The sequence below is a fragment of the Neofelis nebulosa genome, chromosome 6, assembly GCF_028018385.1.
Source record: "Neofelis nebulosa isolate mNeoNeb1 chromosome 6, mNeoNeb1.pri, whole genome shotgun sequence".
NCBI lineage: Eukaryota > Metazoa > Chordata > Mammalia > Carnivora > Felidae > Neofelis > Neofelis nebulosa.
Genome location: NC_080787.1, coordinates 75505938 through 75526243, shown reverse-complemented (window position 1 = coordinate 75526243; position 20306 = coordinate 75505938). Strand labels below are relative to the sequence as shown.

Genomic DNA, 20306 nt, shown 5'->3' with positions numbered 1-20306 from the left:
AGAAAGAAGGGATGGAAGTATTTGTCATGAAGGGACAGATAAAAATCCTAAAGAAAACTTAAGTTCTCCTTTCCCAATATATCCCTCAATAACTCTATGAGAGAGAAGAGAATATCTAATAAAATATTAGAGAATATAATTCATGCTATTCTTTTTAAGAACAATAAAAATAATTAAAAATTCCAAGTTATCTAAGGTGTGGGGTGCCTGGGTGGCTTAGTTGGTTAAGTAACTGACTCTTGATTTCGGCTCAGGTCATGATCTCATGGTTTGTGAGATTGAACCTCACATTGGGCTCTACATTGAAAGCACGTAGCCTGCTTGGGATTCTCTCTTTCCTTCTTTTTCTGCCTCTCTCTTTCTCTCTCTCTCTCTCTCTCAAAATAAATAAATAAAACTTAAAAAAAATAAAGGTATTGGGGGGAGGTTTTTTCTTTTTTCTTTTTAATTTTTTTAATGTTTATTTATTTTTGAGAGAGAGAAAGAGACAAAGTGCAAGCAGGGGAAGTGCACAGAGAGGGAGACCCAGAATCTGAAGCAGGCTCCAAGCTCTGAGCTGTCAGCACAGAGAGCCTGACACGGGGCTCGAACCCATTAACAGTGAGATCATAACCTGAGCCAAAGTCGGATGCTTAACCGACTGAGCCATCCAGGTGCCCTGGGGGGAGGTTTTTTTCAACATGAGAAAATATAATAGAATACCTAGAGGGCTGTACTTTTTCCACATGGAAAGAGATAGTTATCAGTGCTTATTTCCTTTTTATACAAAGTAAATTTTTAGAATATTATTTATGGTTACTCAATTCAACTACTAATGAAGAGAGATATATCTCAATATCTTTTTAAAAATCTTTTCAATTTTCCATGAAGAACTTATTCTCTTTTAAGTACATTTATTAGTAACAATTTCAGTAGTAAAATGCTGTGCTTTAAATATACTTTCATATTCATTATCTCATTTCACCCATATAACAATTTCATGAAGTAGATAGAGAATGAATTATCTTCATTTATCAGATACGGAGAACCATAAAGTGACTAGTGACTTGTTCATGCCCACACACCTTAGAGCCAGAGATAAAAATAGACGTAAGCTCTCCATGATTCCTGGTCCAGGATGCTTTCCATTATAACAATTATCTTCCTAGTTGCTCTTAATATCTATGATCTGTTGCAGACAAAACGCCAAAGGAAAATTCTTTCAGTAAAATAAGGAACATACTAGTTAGGATCTAATAAAATGTGTTTAAAAATGTGTTGCTTTCCTTCAGTCGTATCCTTATTTACCCTAGATCAGAAAAGGATGAATGCATACTACCAGAAATTTACCATGAGACTAATTATTTCATAGTTTTGTTAATTTTGTGGCCAACACTAATTCATGTGTCAGCTTTTACTTGGAAACCTTCTGTATCATTCTAGACCAAAATCTTACTAGTAATATAAGAAATGTTGCTGAATCTTTGCCAATTATAATTTGGGAGTTTGCTGATGAGTTAAGTTAGACCATATTATTTACAGATTTGATTTAGTTTATTGGTTTAATGATCTTCTCAGTAGAACAGGAAAGCATAATATTTCTTTCACTTTCCACTTTGACTTTATAACTAGGGAAAATTTTATGATCACTAAGGTCCTATTCACATCCAAACCCATGCAATTTAATTCTATATATGTCTTGGCCAGGACAACACTTTCCAATTTACAGAGAAAGTTTTCTCCAAAGAATGCCCATTGGTTCCCGATATGATACTGACAGATATCATCTATTTTAAAGAAAAAGTACAAGTTATAGAAGGCATCAATATGATGGGGAAATCACTTTTGATTTCTCAAAAAAAAATGATGGAGTAGTACCTGACATACAGAGCAGTGACTCAATGAATGTTGCCGAATGAACACATGAACTGGTTAGCATTTATGCATGACATATATCTTGGCTATTTACCTTTTCTAGAGAGGCACTGGCATTCCCAGTCTAAGTTAGGAGATCCTCTTGTTTCCATTGCATTCCATCATACTCCGGTCTTAAATTTGTCATCAAGGCTGTTGAGGTTAATACCATTGTTACTACTATATTTACTGGGTGCCAGAAGCAGAGGCAGTAGATTATTAGCTCATTTACTTATCTCTCTATTACACTGTTAGTTCTTTAAGGATTGTGCCTGGGTCAGAGTCAAAAGAGCAGCAACCAATATTTATTGAGTTCTCATGCTACTTGTATGGGCTGACCTCATTTAAGTTTCATAGCATGCTTATGCTGTAGGTACTACTGTAAAATCTACTTTACCATAAGATAACACAGTAGCTATTTCTTTAAGATATATTCCTAAAACTGAAATTACTGCAAAGGCTGTAACTATTTTTCCATGTTTTAATTATTTACTTAAAAAATTTTTAATGTTTATTTTTGAGAGAGAAAGTGAGAGAGAGACAGAGCGCAAGTGGGGGAGGGACAAAGAGAGAGAGACACACACAGAATCTGAAGCAGGCTCCAGGCTCTGAGCTATCAGCATAGAGCTCGTCGCAGGGCTTGAACCCACAAACTGCCAAATCATGACCTGAGCTGAAGTCAGACACTTAACTGATTGAGCCACCCAGGTGTCCCCCATATTTTAATTATTTATAATTTTAAAAAATCTTTATTTTTTAGAACAGTTTACATTTAAATAAAAACTGAAAGTAGAGTCCCATATACCCTACACCCAGTTTCCCTTATTATTAACATCTTACATTAATATGATACCTTTGTCTCAATTATTGAACTAATGCTGAGATAGCACTTTACTCAGATTTCTTTTTTTTATTTAAAAAAAAATTTTTTAACGTTTATTTATTATTGAGAGACAGACCATGAGCAGGGGAGGGGCAGAGAGAGAGGGAGACACAGAATCTGAAGCAGGCTCCAGCCTCAGAGCTTGTCAGCACAGAGCCCGATGCAGGGCTCAAACTCACAAACCAAGAGATCATGACCTGTGCCGAAGTTGGACGCTTAACAGACTGAGCCACCCAGGCGCCCCAGTACTTTACTCAGATTTCTTTAGTTTTTATCTAATGTGCTTTTTCTGTTCCAGGATCTCATCCAGAATAATGCATTATTTTTAGTTTTCATGCCTTCTTAGGCTCCTCTTGGCTATGACAGTTTTTTAAACTTTCTTTGCTTTTGATGACCTTGGCAGTTTTAAAGAGTACTAGTTAGATATTTTATATAATGGCCCTCAATTGGAATTTATTTGATGTTTTCCACATGATTCTACTTGGGTTATGAGTTTGGGGTAGAAAGACCATTTTCATTACACAGGGTAAAGCGCCACTTTCATTACATCAGAGTAAGGTATATACTATCAACATTTCTTATCATTATTGATGTTGACCCTGATCACCTGGCTGAGGGAGTGTTTGTCAGATTTACCCATTGTAAAATTTCTCTTTTTCTTCCCTTTCCATATTGTGCTCTTTGGAAATAAGTCACTATGTGTATCCCTTACTCAAGGAATTATTTGGAATTCGTCTACAAGAGATATTTCTCTCTTCTTCCCCATTTATCTAGTCTAGTGATTTGTTTATATCAGTATGTACTCATAAATATTTATTTTAAACACTACTTTACCTATTTTTTTGCTCAAAGTGTTTCAACTTTGGGCATTGGGAGCTCTTCCAGTTGTCTCCTGTGTCCTTTTGCCATACCCACACCAATTATTTTTCCTCTTTGAACACATCTTTAATTTCTAGTACTAAAAGATGTTCTGAGATCCTCTTATGCATTTCCTGCCCCAGTCTTAGAATCAGTCATTTTTCCAAGGATCCCTGATTACTTTGATTGGAGAATAGTATTAGAAACCAAAATCTGGGTAATAAGTGTGCTTGTCGCTAGTAATGTATCAATGCTTCTAAACCCTCTCAGTTGACAAAGCAAAAATATAGACATGCATATATTAACTTGTGTATATACACATATTGATAAATACATCTATGTTTAACCATTTTCATCTATCTTAAGCTAAACATGAGTTTACACTGGTGTCTCAAACTGTAATCTATTACCACATGGATCATTCTAGCCTCCTCCAGCTTACCTATAAACTTCCACTCCAACAGTGTGAAACCTAGCTCACATCATTTGCCATGTGTTTACTTAATTATTTAATCCTACTATACACATACAGCAATATCAGAATTGTTGACTTGTACTCCTGTGGAAAACTACTTTACCAACTAGAGTACATTGCCTATGTGCAGTTCCATTTACCTTTAGTCTTACAGATGCTACTCATTTCCAAATTTATTTACATCAGTAAATTTTACTCTGACCCCATTCTGTGAGGTCATAGCATACATTTTATAAAACAATTATATTCTTTTGTCACAGTCTATATTCCATCTTGGGATTCCCCAACCTCTAAATGATTAAAAAAATTTTTTTTATATGTTAAGACTCACTCTTTGCTGAGTGAGTTCTATGGATTGTGAGACACACATAGTGTTACTTATCTACCATTACACTACCATATAAAACAGTTTCGTTGCCCTATGAAATGTCCTGTACTACACAGGTTCAACCTCCTCCTATCTCCCTGGGCCCCTGGGAACCACAGGTCTTTTTACTGTCTCTATAGTTTTGCCTTTTCAGAAATTTCAAACAATTGGAATCATATAGTATATAGCCTTTTGACTAGTTTCTTTCAATTAGCAACATTCATTTAGGTTTCAACCATGTCTCTCATGGCTTAATAGCCTATTTCTTTTTGTTGCTGAATAATATTTCACTGTATGAATGTACCACAACTTGTGTATCCATTCATCTATTAAAGAGCAGCTTGGGGGGTGCCTGGGTGGCTCAGTCAGTTGAATGTCTGACTGTTGATTTTGGCTGGGGTCATTATCCCAGAGTCATGGGATTAAGCCCCACTTCAGGCTTTGCACTGAGTGCGGAACCTGCTTGGGATTCTCTCTCTGTCTCTGTATCTCTCTCACTCTGCCCCTTTCACCCACTAGTGCTCTCTCTCTCTCTCTCTCTCTCTCTCTCTCTCAAATAAAAAAAATAATAAAGAACAGCCTGGTTGCTTTCAGTTTTTAGTGATTATGAATAAAGCTACTATACACATCAATTGCAACTTTTTATAAGTTTTTTAAAAACTATTTATTTAGAGAGAGAGAGAAAGAGAGGGAGGGGGAGGGGCAGAGAGAAAGGGGGACAGAGAATCCGGTGCAGAACCTGATTTGGGGCTCAAACTCATGAATTGTGAGATCATGACCTGAGCTGAAGTTGGGCACTTAACCGACTGAGCCATGCAGGCATCCCAATGTGAAACATTTTGTTGGACATAAGTTTTCAAATTGTTTGGGCAAATACCCAGGAGCACAATTTGTGGATTATATGATAAGACTATGTTTAGAAACTGCCAAACTGTGTTCCAAAATGGGTGTACCAGTTTTTTTTCCTTTTGCATTCTTATCAGTGAATGAAAACTCCTATTGCTCTGTAACTTTACCAGCAAATGGATTTGTCAGGCTCTTTTGGAATTTAGCCATTCTAATAGGCATGTAGTATATCATTGTTGTATTTATTTTTTATTTATTTATTATTTTTAAATGCTTATTTATTTTTGAGAGTGAGAACGCCTGAGAACAGGTAGGGCAGAGAGAGAGAGAGAGAGAGAGAGAGAGAGAGAGAGAGAGAGAGAGAAGAGAGAGAGAGAGAGAGAGAGAGAGAGGATCCAAAGCAGACTCTGTGCTGACAGCAGAGAGCCTGATGTGGGGCTCCAACTCACAAGTTGTGAAATCATAGCCTGAGCTGAAGTCGGATGCTAAAACAACTGAGCCACCCAGGTGCCCCATCATTGTTGTTTTAATTTACAGTTCTCTAATGGAAAATGACATTAAGCATCTCATGTGTTTATTTGCCGTCTGTATATTTTCTTTGGTGAGGTGTCCAGATCTCTTGCTCGTTTTTAAATTGAGTTATATGTCTTATTACTGTTGAGTTGTAAGAATAGCCTGTATATTTTATTTTTTTCAATGTTTATTTATTTTTGAGAGAGAGACAGAGCACAAGTGAGGGAGGAGCAGAGAGAGAGGGAGCCAAAGCCAGGGTCCAGGCTCTGAGCTGTCAGTACAGAGCCCAATGCGGGGCTCGAACTCTTGAATCCTGAGATCATGACCTGAGCCGAAGTCAGATGCTCAACCAACTGAGCCACCCAGGTGCCCCAAGAATACTCTGTATATTTTCAATACAAAGCTTTGTCAGATAAGTGTTCTGCAAATATTTTCTCCAAGTCTGTGGTTTGTTTCTTCATTCTCTAAACAATTTTTCACATAGCAGAAGTTTTTATTTTAATGACATCAATTTTTTTCTTTCACAGATTGTGCTTTTGTGTTGTATCTAAAAAACTAATCACCAAAAGTCACCTAGATTATACTATCTTTTCACCTAGAAATTTTATTATTTTACATTTACATTTAGGTCTATGATCCAATTTAAGTTCATTTTGATGAAAGATAGATGGTCTCTGTCTAGTTTTTATTGTTGTTATTGTTTTGTTTTGCATATGGATGTACAATTTTTCTAGTACCATTTGTTGAAAATCTATCCTCTTTTCATTGAATTGGCTTTGCTCCTTTGATCAGTTGACTATATATGTGTGAATCTATTTCTGGGCTTTATATTTCTTCCATTGTTCTATGAGTTCATTCTTTCAATACCACACCATCTTGATTACTGTAGCTTGATAGGAAGCCTTGAAAGCAGTATAAGTTCTCCAATTGTGTTCTCCAGTATTGTGTTTGCTATTCTTTTGCATTCCATAAAAACTTTAGAATCAGTTTGTTAACAGTTACAAAAGAGTTTGCTGGGATTTTGATTGGTACTGCATTGAATATCTAGGTCAGATTGGGAAGCACTGACATCTTAACAACATTTAGTCTTCCAGTCAGTGAACATGGAATATCATTTCTCTCCATTTACTTGTATATTTTAAAATTTATTTCATTAGGGTTTTGTAGTTTCCATATACAGATCTCGTATATAGATCATATACCTGAGTTAGATTTATACCTAAATATTTATTTTCCTAGATACCATTGTAAGTGATACTATTTTTAGATTTCAAATTCCAATTGTTCATTACTGGTAAAGCAACTTTTTGTATATTATTCTTGTATGCTATGAACTTCCTCTATTCACTTAGAAGTTCCAAAAGTTTTTTGTTGTGGTTTATTCTTTGGGGTTTTCCATATAGATAGTGAGTGTTATATCCTGTTTTCCAATCTGTATGCACTTACTTCCTTTTATTTTCTTATCGCACTAGCTAGGACTTACCGTACAATATTGAATAGGAGTAGTGAGAAGGGATATCCTCATCTTGTTCATTATTTTAAAAAGAAAGTGTCCAATTTTTCATTTTTAAATATGATATTAGCTATAGGTTGTAGAGATTCTTTATCAAGTTGAGGAAATCCCTTATATTTCTTGTTTAGTGAGAGTTTTTAATGTGAATAGATGTTGGATTTTGTCAAATGACTTTTATGTATTAGTCGATAAGATCAATAAGAATTTCTCCTGTAGCTTGTTGATATGGTGGATTACATTGATTTTTGAATATTGAACCAGCCTTGCCTAGCTAGAATAAGTCCACTTTAGAATAAGTCTAATTATTTTTATACACTGTTGGATTTAATTTGGTAATATTTTCTTGAGGATTTTTACATCTATGTTGATGAGAGATTTTGATCTGTAGTTTTCCTTTATCATAATGTCTTGATCTGTTTTTGGTATTGGGATAATGGTGGCCTCATAGAATGAGTTAGAAAGTGTTCCCTCTGGTTCTATTTTCTGGAAGAAATTGTAAAGAATTGTTCTTTACAAATACAATTTTTACAAGAAATTGTAAAGAATCATTTTCTCCTTAAATGTTTGTTAGAATTTACTAGTGAAACCATCTGGGACTGGGGTTATGAATTACTAACTACATTTTTAAAATAGATATAGCTCCATTTACATTTTCTGTTTCTTCTTGTATGAATTTTGGTGGATTTTTAAATTTATTTATTTTTATTTCTTATTTTACAGAGATAGGGGTGGGAGACAGAGGGAGAGAGAGAGAGAATCTTATGCAGGGCTCAATCCTATGACCCTGGGATCATGACCTGAGCTGAAATCAAGAGTCAGATGCTCAACTGACTGAGCCAACCAGGTGCCCCTGAATTTTGGTAGTTTGTGTCTTTCAAGAAATTGGTCTGTTTTATCTAAGTTATCAAATTTGTGGACATAGATTTGTTCAGGGTCTTCATTTATTATCCTTTTAGTGTCCATGGAACCAGTAGTAATGACCACTTTTTCATTTCTGTCAATAATTTGTGTCTTCTTTCCTTTTTTCCTTAAAGTTGGTTTGGCTACAGGTGTATGAATTTTAGATCTTATTTGGCTTCACTAGATCACTGGACCTTTATCAATTATATTTTTGTTTTCAAAGTGTAGCTTTTGGTTTTATTGGTTTTTTTTCTCTGTTTTCTTATTTTCAATTTCATTAATTTCTCCTCTAATTTTTCTTTTCTTCTGCTTGCTTTAAATTCACATTGATAATCTCCAGCTTCCTAAATTAAAAGTTTAATGATTTTAGATTTCTTTTTCTAACATATTCCTTTAATGCAATAAAAACTCTCTAAGCACTATTTTTGCCACATTATACAAGTTTTAATGTTTTATTTTTATTTTAACTTAGTTCAGAATATTTAAAAATTTTTCTTGAAACCTCTTCTTTGACCCATGTGTTATTTAGAAATATGCTGTTTAATCTCCAAATATTTGAGGTTTTTCAAGTTATTTTTCTGTTATTGATTTCTAGTTTGATTGTGTTATGGTCTGAGGACATATTGTATGACTTCTATGCTTTTTAACTTGTTAAAGTGTGTTTATGGCCTAGAATATAGTCTATCTTGGTGAATGTTCCATATAAGCTTGAGAAGAAGACATATACTGTTGTTAGAGTATTTTATATCAGATCAGGTGATTGATAGTGTTGTTTAGGCCAACTATAGCCTTACTGATTTTCTGCCTGCTTCACCTATCAATTACTGAAAAGGGGTGTTGAAGTCTCCAACTATAATAATGGAGCTTTCAACTTCTCCTTGGAGTTCTATTAGTTTTTGCCTCATGTATTTTGACATGCTGTTATTCGGTGCATTAAAGATGTGTTATCCTCCTTATATTTTGCTGAATTTGCTTTGATAGATTTTAAAAGGATTTTTATATCTATGTTCATGAGGAATGTTACACTGTATTTTACATTTCTTGACAAGTCTTTTTTAGATTTTGGTATAAGAGTTACATTGACATCATAAAATAAGTTGGGAAGAGTTATCTTCTTTGTAGTCTAAAAAAATGTGTAAGATTGGCATTATTCCTTCCTTAAATGTTTCATAGAATTTGGCAATGATGCTATCGGTCTGGAGCTTTTTGTTGGGACATTTTTAAATTACAAACTTAATTTCTTTCATGGTTTATGGCTATTCAGATTTCACATTTCTTCATTTCTTCTTGTTTTAGTTTTGATAAGCTACATTTTCTGAGGAAATAGCCTATTTTATCCAATTTATCAAATCTTCTAGCATAAAATTGCTCATAGTATTACATTATTATCATTTTTATGCCTGCAGGTTCTGTGATAATATCCTTCTTTCATTCTCCCTTTCTTTCTTTCTTTATTTTTTTATTATCTTAGCTCAGGGTTTATCAACTTTCTTAACCTTTTCAAAGAGTCTACTGTTGGTTCTGCTGATTTTCTCAACAGGCTATTTTCTGTTTCCTTTTACTTCTGCTCTTATCTTTATTATTTTATTTCTTTTAATTACTTTGATTTTACTTTCTTCCCAGCTCTTTAAGTTAGAAGCTTAGAGCACTGGTTGTAAATCTTTCTTCTTGTCTAATAAAAGTGTTTTCTTTTTTTTTTTTCTTCTCACAGCTGCTCTAGCTACATCCCACACATTTTAGTATGTTATGTTTTAATTATTATTCAGTTTGGAGCATTTTCTAATTTCTATCTTGAATTTTTTTGACCCATGTGTTATTTAAGATCATGTTCTTAATATATAAGTAGTTAGCATTTTTTAGTACTGTTATTGATTTTTTATTTAATTCCCTTGTGGTCAGAGAACATAGGGTATATTATTTCAATATTTTGAAACTTGTTGAGAATTATTTGATGGCCCAGAAAATTCTAGATCTTTGTGAATGTTCTGTGGGCACTAAAAAAGGAATGTGTATTCTTTAGTAGTTGGATTTAGTATCCCATAAGCCTCAACGAGGTCAAATGATTTACATTGTAATATAAATCTATATTTTGTCCATTTATTCTATCAAATATAAGAGATGGTATTAAATTCCCTCACAATGATTTTGAATTTGTCTAGTTTTTTCCTTAGTCTGTAAAAATTACTTTCTGTATTTTGAAGTTGTATAAAAGATGATTACCTTTTACTGATCTTTTTCTCTCTACTAGCTTTGGTCAGCCTACCTCCTGACTTCAAGTAAGTCTTAAAAAAAAAAAAAGCCACTTCTATCATGTTTTAGGCACGCCTTAAAAAAATTTTTTTTAATGTTTATTTATTTTTGAGAGAGAGAGAGAGAGAGAGAGAGAGAGAGAGAGAGCATGAGCGGGGGAGGGGCAAAGAGAGAGGGAGACACAGAGTCCAAAGCAGGCTCCAGGCTCTGAGCTATCAGCACAGAGCCTAATGCGGGGCTCAAACTCACAAACCATGAGATCATGACCTGAGCCAAAGTCGGACACTTAGCCGACTGAGCCACCCAGGCGCCCCATTTTAGGCACTCTTATTTTCAGTTTTTCTGTAATATATATCCATAACTAATAGTCAATGACATAAGTAGTATGATAGAAAAGTACAAGATACCATGAAGGTGTATACAACTTAGCCATGGAAATCAGGAAGAGCTCTCCATGGAGGTGATATATTATTAGTAAGGTGGAAGTTAGCTCTAATAGCAGGTTGTGAAAGGAACATTCGAAGAAACAGAAAACTTGTGTGCATAAGCCTTGAGGCAAGGAGGAGTTTGGATCTTTGAAGAAACTCAAAGAAGTCAAGAATAGCTCCATTGTTTCATTGTAGAGTGAAGGCAGAGGTGGCAGAGGAATAGTGGGCAGGGAGGCATATGTAGAGGCTTGAAGCTTCCTGAGAACAGTGGAAGTATTAAGAGGTTTTAAGGCAAGAAGCACCATGATCTGGTGTACAATTTTTAACAAGTACTTAAACTGTTGTGAGAATAAATTGCAGAAAGGAAGAAATGGATGCAGAGAGTTAAGAGCTGATTGAGGTGAGTAAGGTGCAGGAGACGAGGGAGGCTTAGGTTAAAGTGTATATAGGAGAGCTGAGGTAAGTGGAAGAAGTCAAAGATAAATTTTGCATCTAGAATGATAGTTGGTCATGGATTGGATGTCGGTGGTAAGAGAGAATGAAGTACCAGTGATGCTTTTTGGCATGTGTGGAAATAGAGAAATATGAACGAACAGATGGGGGTGGGGTGGGGAATAGGTTCTAGTACACTGCAATTCAGATGTCTAAGGTACATCAAAGAGAAAGTATTACACAAGCTGTGAGATATACGAGCCTGAAGAAGGATCTAAGCTGGAGATATACATTTTGGGAGTTATAAACAGATGGCAACTAATGCCAAAAGAATGGATCAAATAATTTAGACCGGAAGTATAATTACAAGAAAAAGAGAAGACTATAAAACAACCAGAAAGAACTCTTAACATTCAAAGGTCAGAAAGAAGGAGCTGATGAGAAAAAAGGAGAAAAGGGGGCCAGGTGTACAAAGTGATCTTATAAAAGTCAATACTTTCCTTCTGGTGATGTCCTTTTGTTTTGTCTATGGATTCTTCAGAGTCAAGGCTCTTTCTCCAAGGTCTGAAGGAGGTTACTCATTTTTGTGTAATCATTCATTTTGTGTGCATGTCCCTCTGCACAGCTGCTGGGCCCAAAACATTGCAGCTAATTACTAGAAAATGTCTTTAAATTCATACACAGTCATTTTCCTTAAGGCATTCACAGAATATCAGAATGGCTCATGAAAGATGGCTTCTGGAATTAGCTAAACATTGGCCTGGAACCAAGGGTCAGATTTTTATACTAAGTCCTTGAAATACTGTTTCTTTCCTTTATAATGATTAATTAATTTCCTCTTAGGAACCCCTTGGTCTTTTCTTACAATGAAACCAGGCTGACTGTTAGTAATGGCAAGACAAAAGCATGGTGAAGAGGAACTATCCTTAACACTTTCCATTTACTATCAGATTTCTTGGTCAAGGTTTATATCACTGGTGAAGATGGAGGTGTTCTAGGATATAGTAAATGAAGGAACTGGGAACCCAGACAATATTCAAGTGAGAGTGACAGAACTTTTCTCAGTGTAATCAAGCCTGGAAGAGCTGGCATGGTTTGGCAGATTTATGAGCCAAATAAATGAGCACTCTACATCCTTGAGTGCTGACTTGAAGTGTGGCTACATGGCTTTAACGGATGGCTATGTGAAGGAAGATTGAATCAGTGGCATTAACCATAAAAAGGAAAGACTGGTTGTACATACTGGATGACCCAAAAATGATGATTATCCAGTGCAAGCTATTTATAGTTGAGATTCTTGGGAAGGGAGCAGCATATGCTCCTAAAAGTGTGAATCAGAACTTCCAGGGGTTATACAGTTTGGAAATGATCACAAGACATTCTGTCATATAATTCTTTGTTTTAAGTTTATTTATTTAAGTAATTTCTACACCTGGCATAGGGCTTGAACCCATGACCTCAAGATTAAGAGTCACATACTCTGGCAACTGAGCCAGACAGGCAGCCCTCTGATACATAATTCTGGGGGAGGTGGTGGTAGGTACGCCTAACTTATTTCCCGTCTCCAATATGCCCAGTTAAAAATTATTACAACAAATCCAATAAAAGACAAATAAACTGGGAAAATATACTGGCAACATGTATAGCAGATAAACTTATTAATTTTGTTACATAAAATCTTATATATACCCATAAAAAAATAGACACAACTAATAGACAAAAAATAGCCAGAGAATGCAAATAGATGGTTCTCAAAATAAGCTAAAATGACAATTAACATGATAAAACATTAAGCAACAATGAAATAATACTTGCCTATCAGATTGGTAATGATTACAAGGCATAAATTCAGTGAGGAGCATAAATTCAGGCTTGATGGTTTCCACAGTTTTTTCTATAACCATGATGGCATCCTTCCTTACTTTCATTGTGCATTAACAACCCTTTCCACAGAGTACCATGTGTAATGAGCCTTAAAGGTCCTTATGACCCCCTAATCTAGAGGCTGAATTAGAGACATTGTGTTTGGGGGCAAGTAGACCATTTTAACGTTTTTTATTTATTTTTGGGACAGAGAGAGACAGAGCATGAACGGGGGAGGGGCAGAGAGAGAGGGAGACACAGAATCGGAAACAGGCTCCAGGCTCCGAGCTGTCAGCACAGAGCCCGACGCGGGGCTCGAACTCACGGACCGCGAGATCGTGACCTGGCTGAAGTCGGCCGCTTAACCGACTGCGCCACCCAGGCGCCCCAACAAGTAGACCATTTTAACACTTTTGGTGTTGAAATCACTGGGTTCTGGGTGGCCAGAGGCATTGTCCAATATCAAAAGAACTTTAAAAGGCAATCCCCAAAGGCAAGATCCTTCCTGACTTCAGGGACAAACTATTGAGGGGACCAATCCAGAAAAAGTGTTCTTGTTGTCCAGGCCGTCTTGTTGTACAAACAAAAACCTGGCAGCTGGTGTTTATCTTTTCCCTTCAAGGCTAAGGGATTAGCAGCTTTATAGATAAGAGCAGTCCTGATCATAAACCTGACCGTATTTGCATAAAACAGTACAGGTGACTTTCCCTTCTTGCCTTCAACCTGGTGCTCACTTCTCTTTCTTTCTAATAAATGTCTTTTGTGGCATTTTATTCCAGAATAGGGCACTTCTATCTGCATTAAAAACCGGTTTAGGCAGATATCCTTTCTCCTCAATGATTTCTTAATGGTGTCTGGGAACTCATATGCTGCCTCTTGATTGGCAGAAGTTGCTTCTCCTGTTAACTTGACATTAGTAGCCAAACTTTTTTTTTAAAATTATCAAACCATCCTTCATTGGCATTAAATTCTCTAGCATCACACGCTTCACCTTCCTTTTGCTTTAAGTTGTCATATAATAACTTCACTTTTTTTTCAAATATTAGAGTCTATAATTATGCCTTTTTTATAGCAATCCAGAACCCACATAAAAGCTGCATTTTCAGTATGAGATAAAAAGGCAGTTTGCAAAAAGTTCAAGGTTTCTGCACCTGCTGGCAGAACTGTAGCAACAGCTTCATGACTTGTCCTTTTATTTATTTATTTATTTTTTTTTTTGACAACGGTCCTTACACTAGATTCATTTGTCTTGAAACAGCAGGCATCTGCAGCTGCAGATCTCAATCTATGGTGCATATCAAGCAATTCACCTTTTTCTTGTAATGTCGTGACTTTTCTCTGCTTCTTGGGAGCACTCCCAGGATCACTAGTGACACTTTGTATAGGTCCCATTCAAGGCTTGCACTAAACATGATGAAAAATATGTGAGATCCAGGAGAGATCACTTATTACTGTGGTTCCCAGTTTGCTGGAGAGACATATCATTCATACAGAGAGGATCAGTATCATACAGTGTGTATTTAAAAAATTTTATTTGAGAGAGAGAGAGAGAGAGAAGCAGAGGGGGAGAGGGAGAGAATCTTAAGCAGGCTCCATGCTTAGTCCTGATGCAGAGCTCTATCCCACAACCTGAGCTGGGATCATGACCTGAGCTGAAATCAAGGGTTGGATGCTCAACTGACTGAGCCACACAGGTGCCCCTCACACAGTGTTTTAAGTGGATACTGGCAACACTTGAGCTCACCACAATAACAGGAAGAGGCTATGAAATTATCATAATAGTACAGTATGTACTACAGTTAATTTCATGCAGTTATGACTTAGTATTGTATCTTTACACTTGTTTACATTTCTCTCAACTGTGAATCATGCCTTGTATGGTCTATAAATGTTTGTGTGGGTAAGTTTTGATAAGTTTTAACTTTTTATAATAGATTTGCTATATTTTATGATAGCAAATGATAAAATAGATTAGTATCTACATATATTATACACATTCATGACACACCTAATTTTATTTTTTTGATATTTCTAGATTATGTGGTTCATCTGTGAGTTTTTCATATTGTTGCAAATCTCCAAAAGTTTTTCCTAGATTCTTATGAGAAAAAAATCCATGTATAAGTAGACCCACATAGTTCAAACCTGTGTTGTTCAAGGGTCAACTTTATTACCAATGAGTTTCTCCATTTTCTGTAAGTATTATCTACAATTTACTTATGTAACATTTAAGGCCTTTCTACGATTCTTCATCAAACTACATGCTTTCACTCCTGATTCGACAGATTCCTAGGTTCACTTTTTTTTTTTGAAAGCACACGTTGCTAATGATATTGACAATGTGGAAAGGCAGAAACACTAGGGAAAAAAATGGACAGCTTGATTTATGTTGTTAACTCTGCATGGGCTGTAAGAAATGTTAAAATATTTTACTATTTTATATAAAATCAATTTTTATGATAATCATATCCCCTCTCAATTTTTTGTAGATAACTATATCTTATTTGTATTCAATCCACAACAAATAACTCTAGGCCTCAAAATTTTGCAGATACTATGGATGCATATATTTGATTTTGTTCTGTCACGATGCCTCCAAGATCTTGGTTAGATGGTTGTCACTCTAGGTGAATGAACATGCAGGTCTCCTTCCCTTTGCGAATTGAGTATGTACTGGACTATTAGTCTCTACACTGGGTAATGGAGCTCCAGAGTGGGTAAGTTCTAGGGTACTTTTCTTGCTGTATGATTAGACAGCTCATAAATGCAAATAAACATACTACTCTTCTCGGTACTGTGAAGGAAGTGTAAGTGCCACTCCTGACTTTTTGTCATCACTTGTCTAGGATTTTCTTGTATGTGACAGGCGCCCCCTAGTGAATTGAGGGGCTTAAATTGGCCTCTACTACAGAGAGGCTAGAAAAATACTTGAAGCTGTTATAACAAGTTCACACTGCATTAAACAACTAAGATGCTGAATGAAGTTTTGTGTGTGTGAATGTGGGTGAGGATGGGGATCTGTTCTCCATAAAAAGTATCCAGGATTTCACTATATAGAAGTAGTAATCAATTTTCTAGGTGAAGGTCAAACTAATCTGAACTTCACTAGATCATCAAAGTACATAGAGTAGATCACTGATCCTTATCTACTCTTCAGGTATTACAGCTTGACTGTGTGTATATAGATATCTACTAAATTCTGTATGATACACATAACTTTGGGGTTGAGACTTGAGAAACCATAATTTCAATCCAAAAACTTTAATCTGGTAAATATATTTGATAAATTACATTTTATTTGGTTAATTTCAAGAATACAGCATTAAGACTGTGGTTGCTTGATATAATAAATCAATTACATTTAATTACCTCTTCTCTCCCTAAATCTCCTGCCACTTATAATAGTCTTTATGTTCTGAAATAAGTATGTTATAATGTTGACATCATCATAAACATTCATTAGTTATTATTTATAGCACTGGGTTAGGTCCTTAATGAGGAACTAAAAATAATTCTTATCCTCTAGGATGTTGCCAAGATAAAATAAAGTCAAAGAATATATAACCAAATCAACTGGAAAACAAATAAATTATCCAAATATGCTAAAAAACAGCATTCCTTTTATTTTAACAGTGCCAAAGAGCAGAAGCAATCACACACTTGACTCAGTGGTTTAAATGGAGCATCCTAAACCAACAACTGGAGAAAAGGTTAAACAAAGAGTAGGTGACATGTTTAAGTAACAAGTAGGTAAGAAGTTTATTCTCAAAGGTCTTGCTGACGTCAGAAACTATCAAATTAAGAACTGTATGTAGATTATACTTGCTACTTTTCAGGGGTATATTATACCGTTGGCTCCCACCTTACCATCTAAACAATTTTTAAAATAAAAAATTAATATTTTCCTCTTTCCCCTAGATTGTCCTTTGTCTCCTGAGCAATTATCCTTTTACATTCACCTCAACTTCTTCAGGTCCAAGAGGACTTCTCTAACAGTAAGGGCTCTCTCCGTCCTCCCTCTTGTCTGAAGCCATAATGACCTTATTTAACACAATTATATTGCTTTGATTATTCCAGGTATAATAAAAGAGTCTACAAAACACATGCAAGCATTCATTCAAATTATTTGCAAATTGGTTAGTGAGTAGACCCCAAAGTCCAATCTCCATCAGTGTAGCTTGGAAGACAAATATCACTTCACTAACTTAGAGGGATAACTTGTGCATTTCTCTTGTCAGGACAGGCATGTGCTAGTAGGGGTGAAAAAACCGAACCTAAAGGAAATAGAAGTGAATGACAGGTAAGGACCAAAGCACCTCGCCTACCTCATCCTTGCTCACAAAACGCCCATTCTTCCCTGTCTTGTTTCCTAAGATGTATCGGGGAGGAAGCGAGGTCACCCGTGGGAAGGCGGCGTACCCTCCTCCTGACGACCGAGACCGAGAAGGAGCCTTAAGGAGACTCGCGGGGTGGGCGGTGGGAAGACAGACAGCTCAGAAGGGCCCAGGTGTCTTGCTCCCGCACGGCGAGAGGTGCGGGGCGGCGCGCGCCTGCGCGGACCTGGCTCTCGCCACCCCACGACCGCAGCATCCCTGCGCAAGAGTCCCAGCAGCGCGGGCGGGAGGAGGGGCGGCGGCCCCTCCGCCCCGCGCGCGGCCACGTGACTCGGGCCGAGGGGATTGGAGCGGCGGCGGCGCGAGGCGGCAGACTGGTGCTGCGCCTGGAGCTCACGGCGGGATCTCCTCCTCCTCTTTCTCCTGGGAACCTGGACGGTACCTTCTCCTCCGCCCGGCTAGTCGGCGCAGCCGCCGCATCCCTACCTCCGCGGCGCCCCGAGGAGGAGGAGAAGACGCAGCTGGGCCGCCGCCGTTAGAGGGGTCCCCGGCTGCCTCTCCCTCCGTCGGCCGTCGCCTCCGGGGTCAACCCGCCCGCGGTGTCTCCGCTTTCTCCTCCCGCTGCCGCCGGCGCCCGCTTACAGCCGCGATGGGGCTCTTGGACTCGGAGCCGGGCAGTGTCCTCAACGTGGTGTCCACGGCGTTGAACGACACCGTGGAGTTCTACCGCTGGACCTGGTCCATCACAGGTAAAGCGGCTGGCTGCCCGGTCTTCGTCCGGCCCTGCAGTCCCTCGCTCCCTGCGGCTTTTGGGATGCTGCGGATCAGAGGAGATGCGGGGCGCGGGGACCGCGGTCTGGCACTGGTTAATCTGATCCGAACGTTAAGGCCTCCCCCTCCCCCCGCGACGCTCGCAGGGTTTTCCTCTGAGCTTCCATCTCTCGTCAGCTTCTCGGATGCTGGGGCTGACATATCAGATGGAGCCTGGGCTGCTAAGAGCTCGTCGCAGGAACCACTCCACCCTGTACTCCCACATCTCCCAGTCTCGTCTGACAGTTTTAACTTATGCACAGGATTGGTTTTAACATTTACTAATAATAGTCCTTTTGTAGAGATGGCTGGGGGAAGGAGGAGGGCTTCAGTGGTAGCTGTCTTTTTTTTGCGTCTCTTCGGCCTCCTGGTTGCATTGACACAATCTGCTAAACCTGCTAGTGTTTAATCTAACTCATCCATCTATACTATAACTTGGAACAAAAAGTAAAAAGCCATTGTTTGTCCTCTTGAACCTTGCAGGATGTTAATTTCTGAGGCTTTTTCAGCAGCAAATATGTTTGAAGTGATTGTCTATAATGGCTTTGCGCAGTGCAGTGCAGTTAGGGGGTGGGGGAGGCTAAAATACCCGGAAAGAAATAAGTCTTTAGGAAGGGGGTCTCTCTACAGCAGCACCTAGAGGTCGTCCCAGCAGCCTGCATGTATACAATTTTCTTAAATTAGCAAACTTTTTCCCCTTAGCGGTTGTAGTTTGACAGGGATCGTCTATTGGTGGATTTATGCAGCTCTTCTAGTGGGAGCAGTTGGGCTATTATGTTATTTTTACATTTTGCCATTGATTTTCTTAATTTGCTTCAGTTGCTTTTGGTTTTAAAGCATTTAAAAGTTTTTGAAATTACAAAAAAATTAGCCTAACAGGATTTTAGAAATGATCTTATGATTTATAATTTTGTAGTCCTTTTGCAGTGTGGCACTGCATCTCCAGCAGTGGAGGAGAGTAACCTTACACATTATGACTCTGCCTCCTTTCCCTAGAAATGAAAATATATTCCTGTAGTTTTGTATTTGTTGTCAGAGTAAATGGAACCGTGGTTACAGCGTGATTACAGTACAATATGTGGGATACATTTTGTAGAGAAAAATGTGTGCTGGAATTATTTCTGTGTGAGACAAAATGATTCTTCAACATTGATGTGGCTTTAACTTCTTCAGCTAGGAATCTCATGTTTGGCACTGGCAAATAAGCTGTTTTAATTAGCCCTTGCAGTTGGAAATGGTTAAAAGGCAGTTTTTAATGGAGTCTTTCTTTAAATCTTCTATGTGCTGTTACACTGAGGTTACCCTGTACCTACGAGAGCTGGGAAAGATGTACCCATCCCTTCATCTCTGATTTTGGTTATTTAAGCATTGCATCAGGGTTTCCCATTACACAATTGTGCAGAGCTGAACATCAGCTTTGGCAGATAATTGTACTTTGCATACTTTAGAGTACAGACATCGTCAAGGTCCTCCAATCTCAATTCAGCCAGAGCCACACCCAGAAGTTCTCATTCCTGTCTATTATTCCCTTCCTATCTCAGAGCTTTCTTACTTCTCGAGTCTCAGAAACAAAAACTGAGTGCAAAGGTAGAATACACCTTTCTGTGTTGGTTAATTCCCTCCTAATGATGCTGCTGTAAAAAATATGAAAAAGATAGGAAATTTTGTGCAGTTGCTTCATGTGAAAACTTGCTACTAGCCTGTGAAGGGCATATAAGATAATATTGTAGACCAAGTCTGAGAAGTGAGAGTAGCCACTGGAACACAAGTGACCTCTCACTAGCAAGTTAGAGGGAAGGTATTCACCCATGCCCTGGCTATCCACTTACGAAACCTGAGACTGCTTCCTTGCTTTCTGTAATGAGCTACCTGCTGTAGGTAGATGGTATTTCTTAAACCAACTTAGAGGCTTAGTGGGATATAGTTTGTTCTGCCTTTCTG

The 20306-nt window shown here is 37.6% G+C and overlaps 1 protein-coding gene and 1 long non-coding RNA gene across 2 annotated transcripts in view; one reads left to right on the top strand and one right to left on the bottom strand.

Annotated features, from left to right (window-relative positions):
• Nucleotides 1-975: 975 nt before the first annotated feature.
• Nucleotides 976-17791, bottom strand: LOC131514478 (uncharacterized). Its single transcript, XR_009263087.1, has 3 exons — nt 17547-17791; nt 1949-2046; nt 976-1168 (listed from the first exon to the last, which is right to left on the bottom strand). It is a non-coding gene; the product is annotated as an uncharacterized LOC131514478 (long non-coding RNA).
• A 162-nt stretch (nt 17792-17953) lies between these two features.
• Nucleotides 17954-20306, top strand: part of ELOVL4 (ELOVL fatty acid elongase 4) — a 32431-nt gene continuing 30078 nt past the window's right edge. The window contains exon 1 of the mRNA XM_058734538.1: nt 17954-18304. Coding sequence (XP_058590521.1) covers nt 18205-18304 — 100 coding nt within the window. The 5' untranslated portion in view covers nt 17954-18204. The remainder of the gene's footprint in view (nt 18305-20306) is intronic.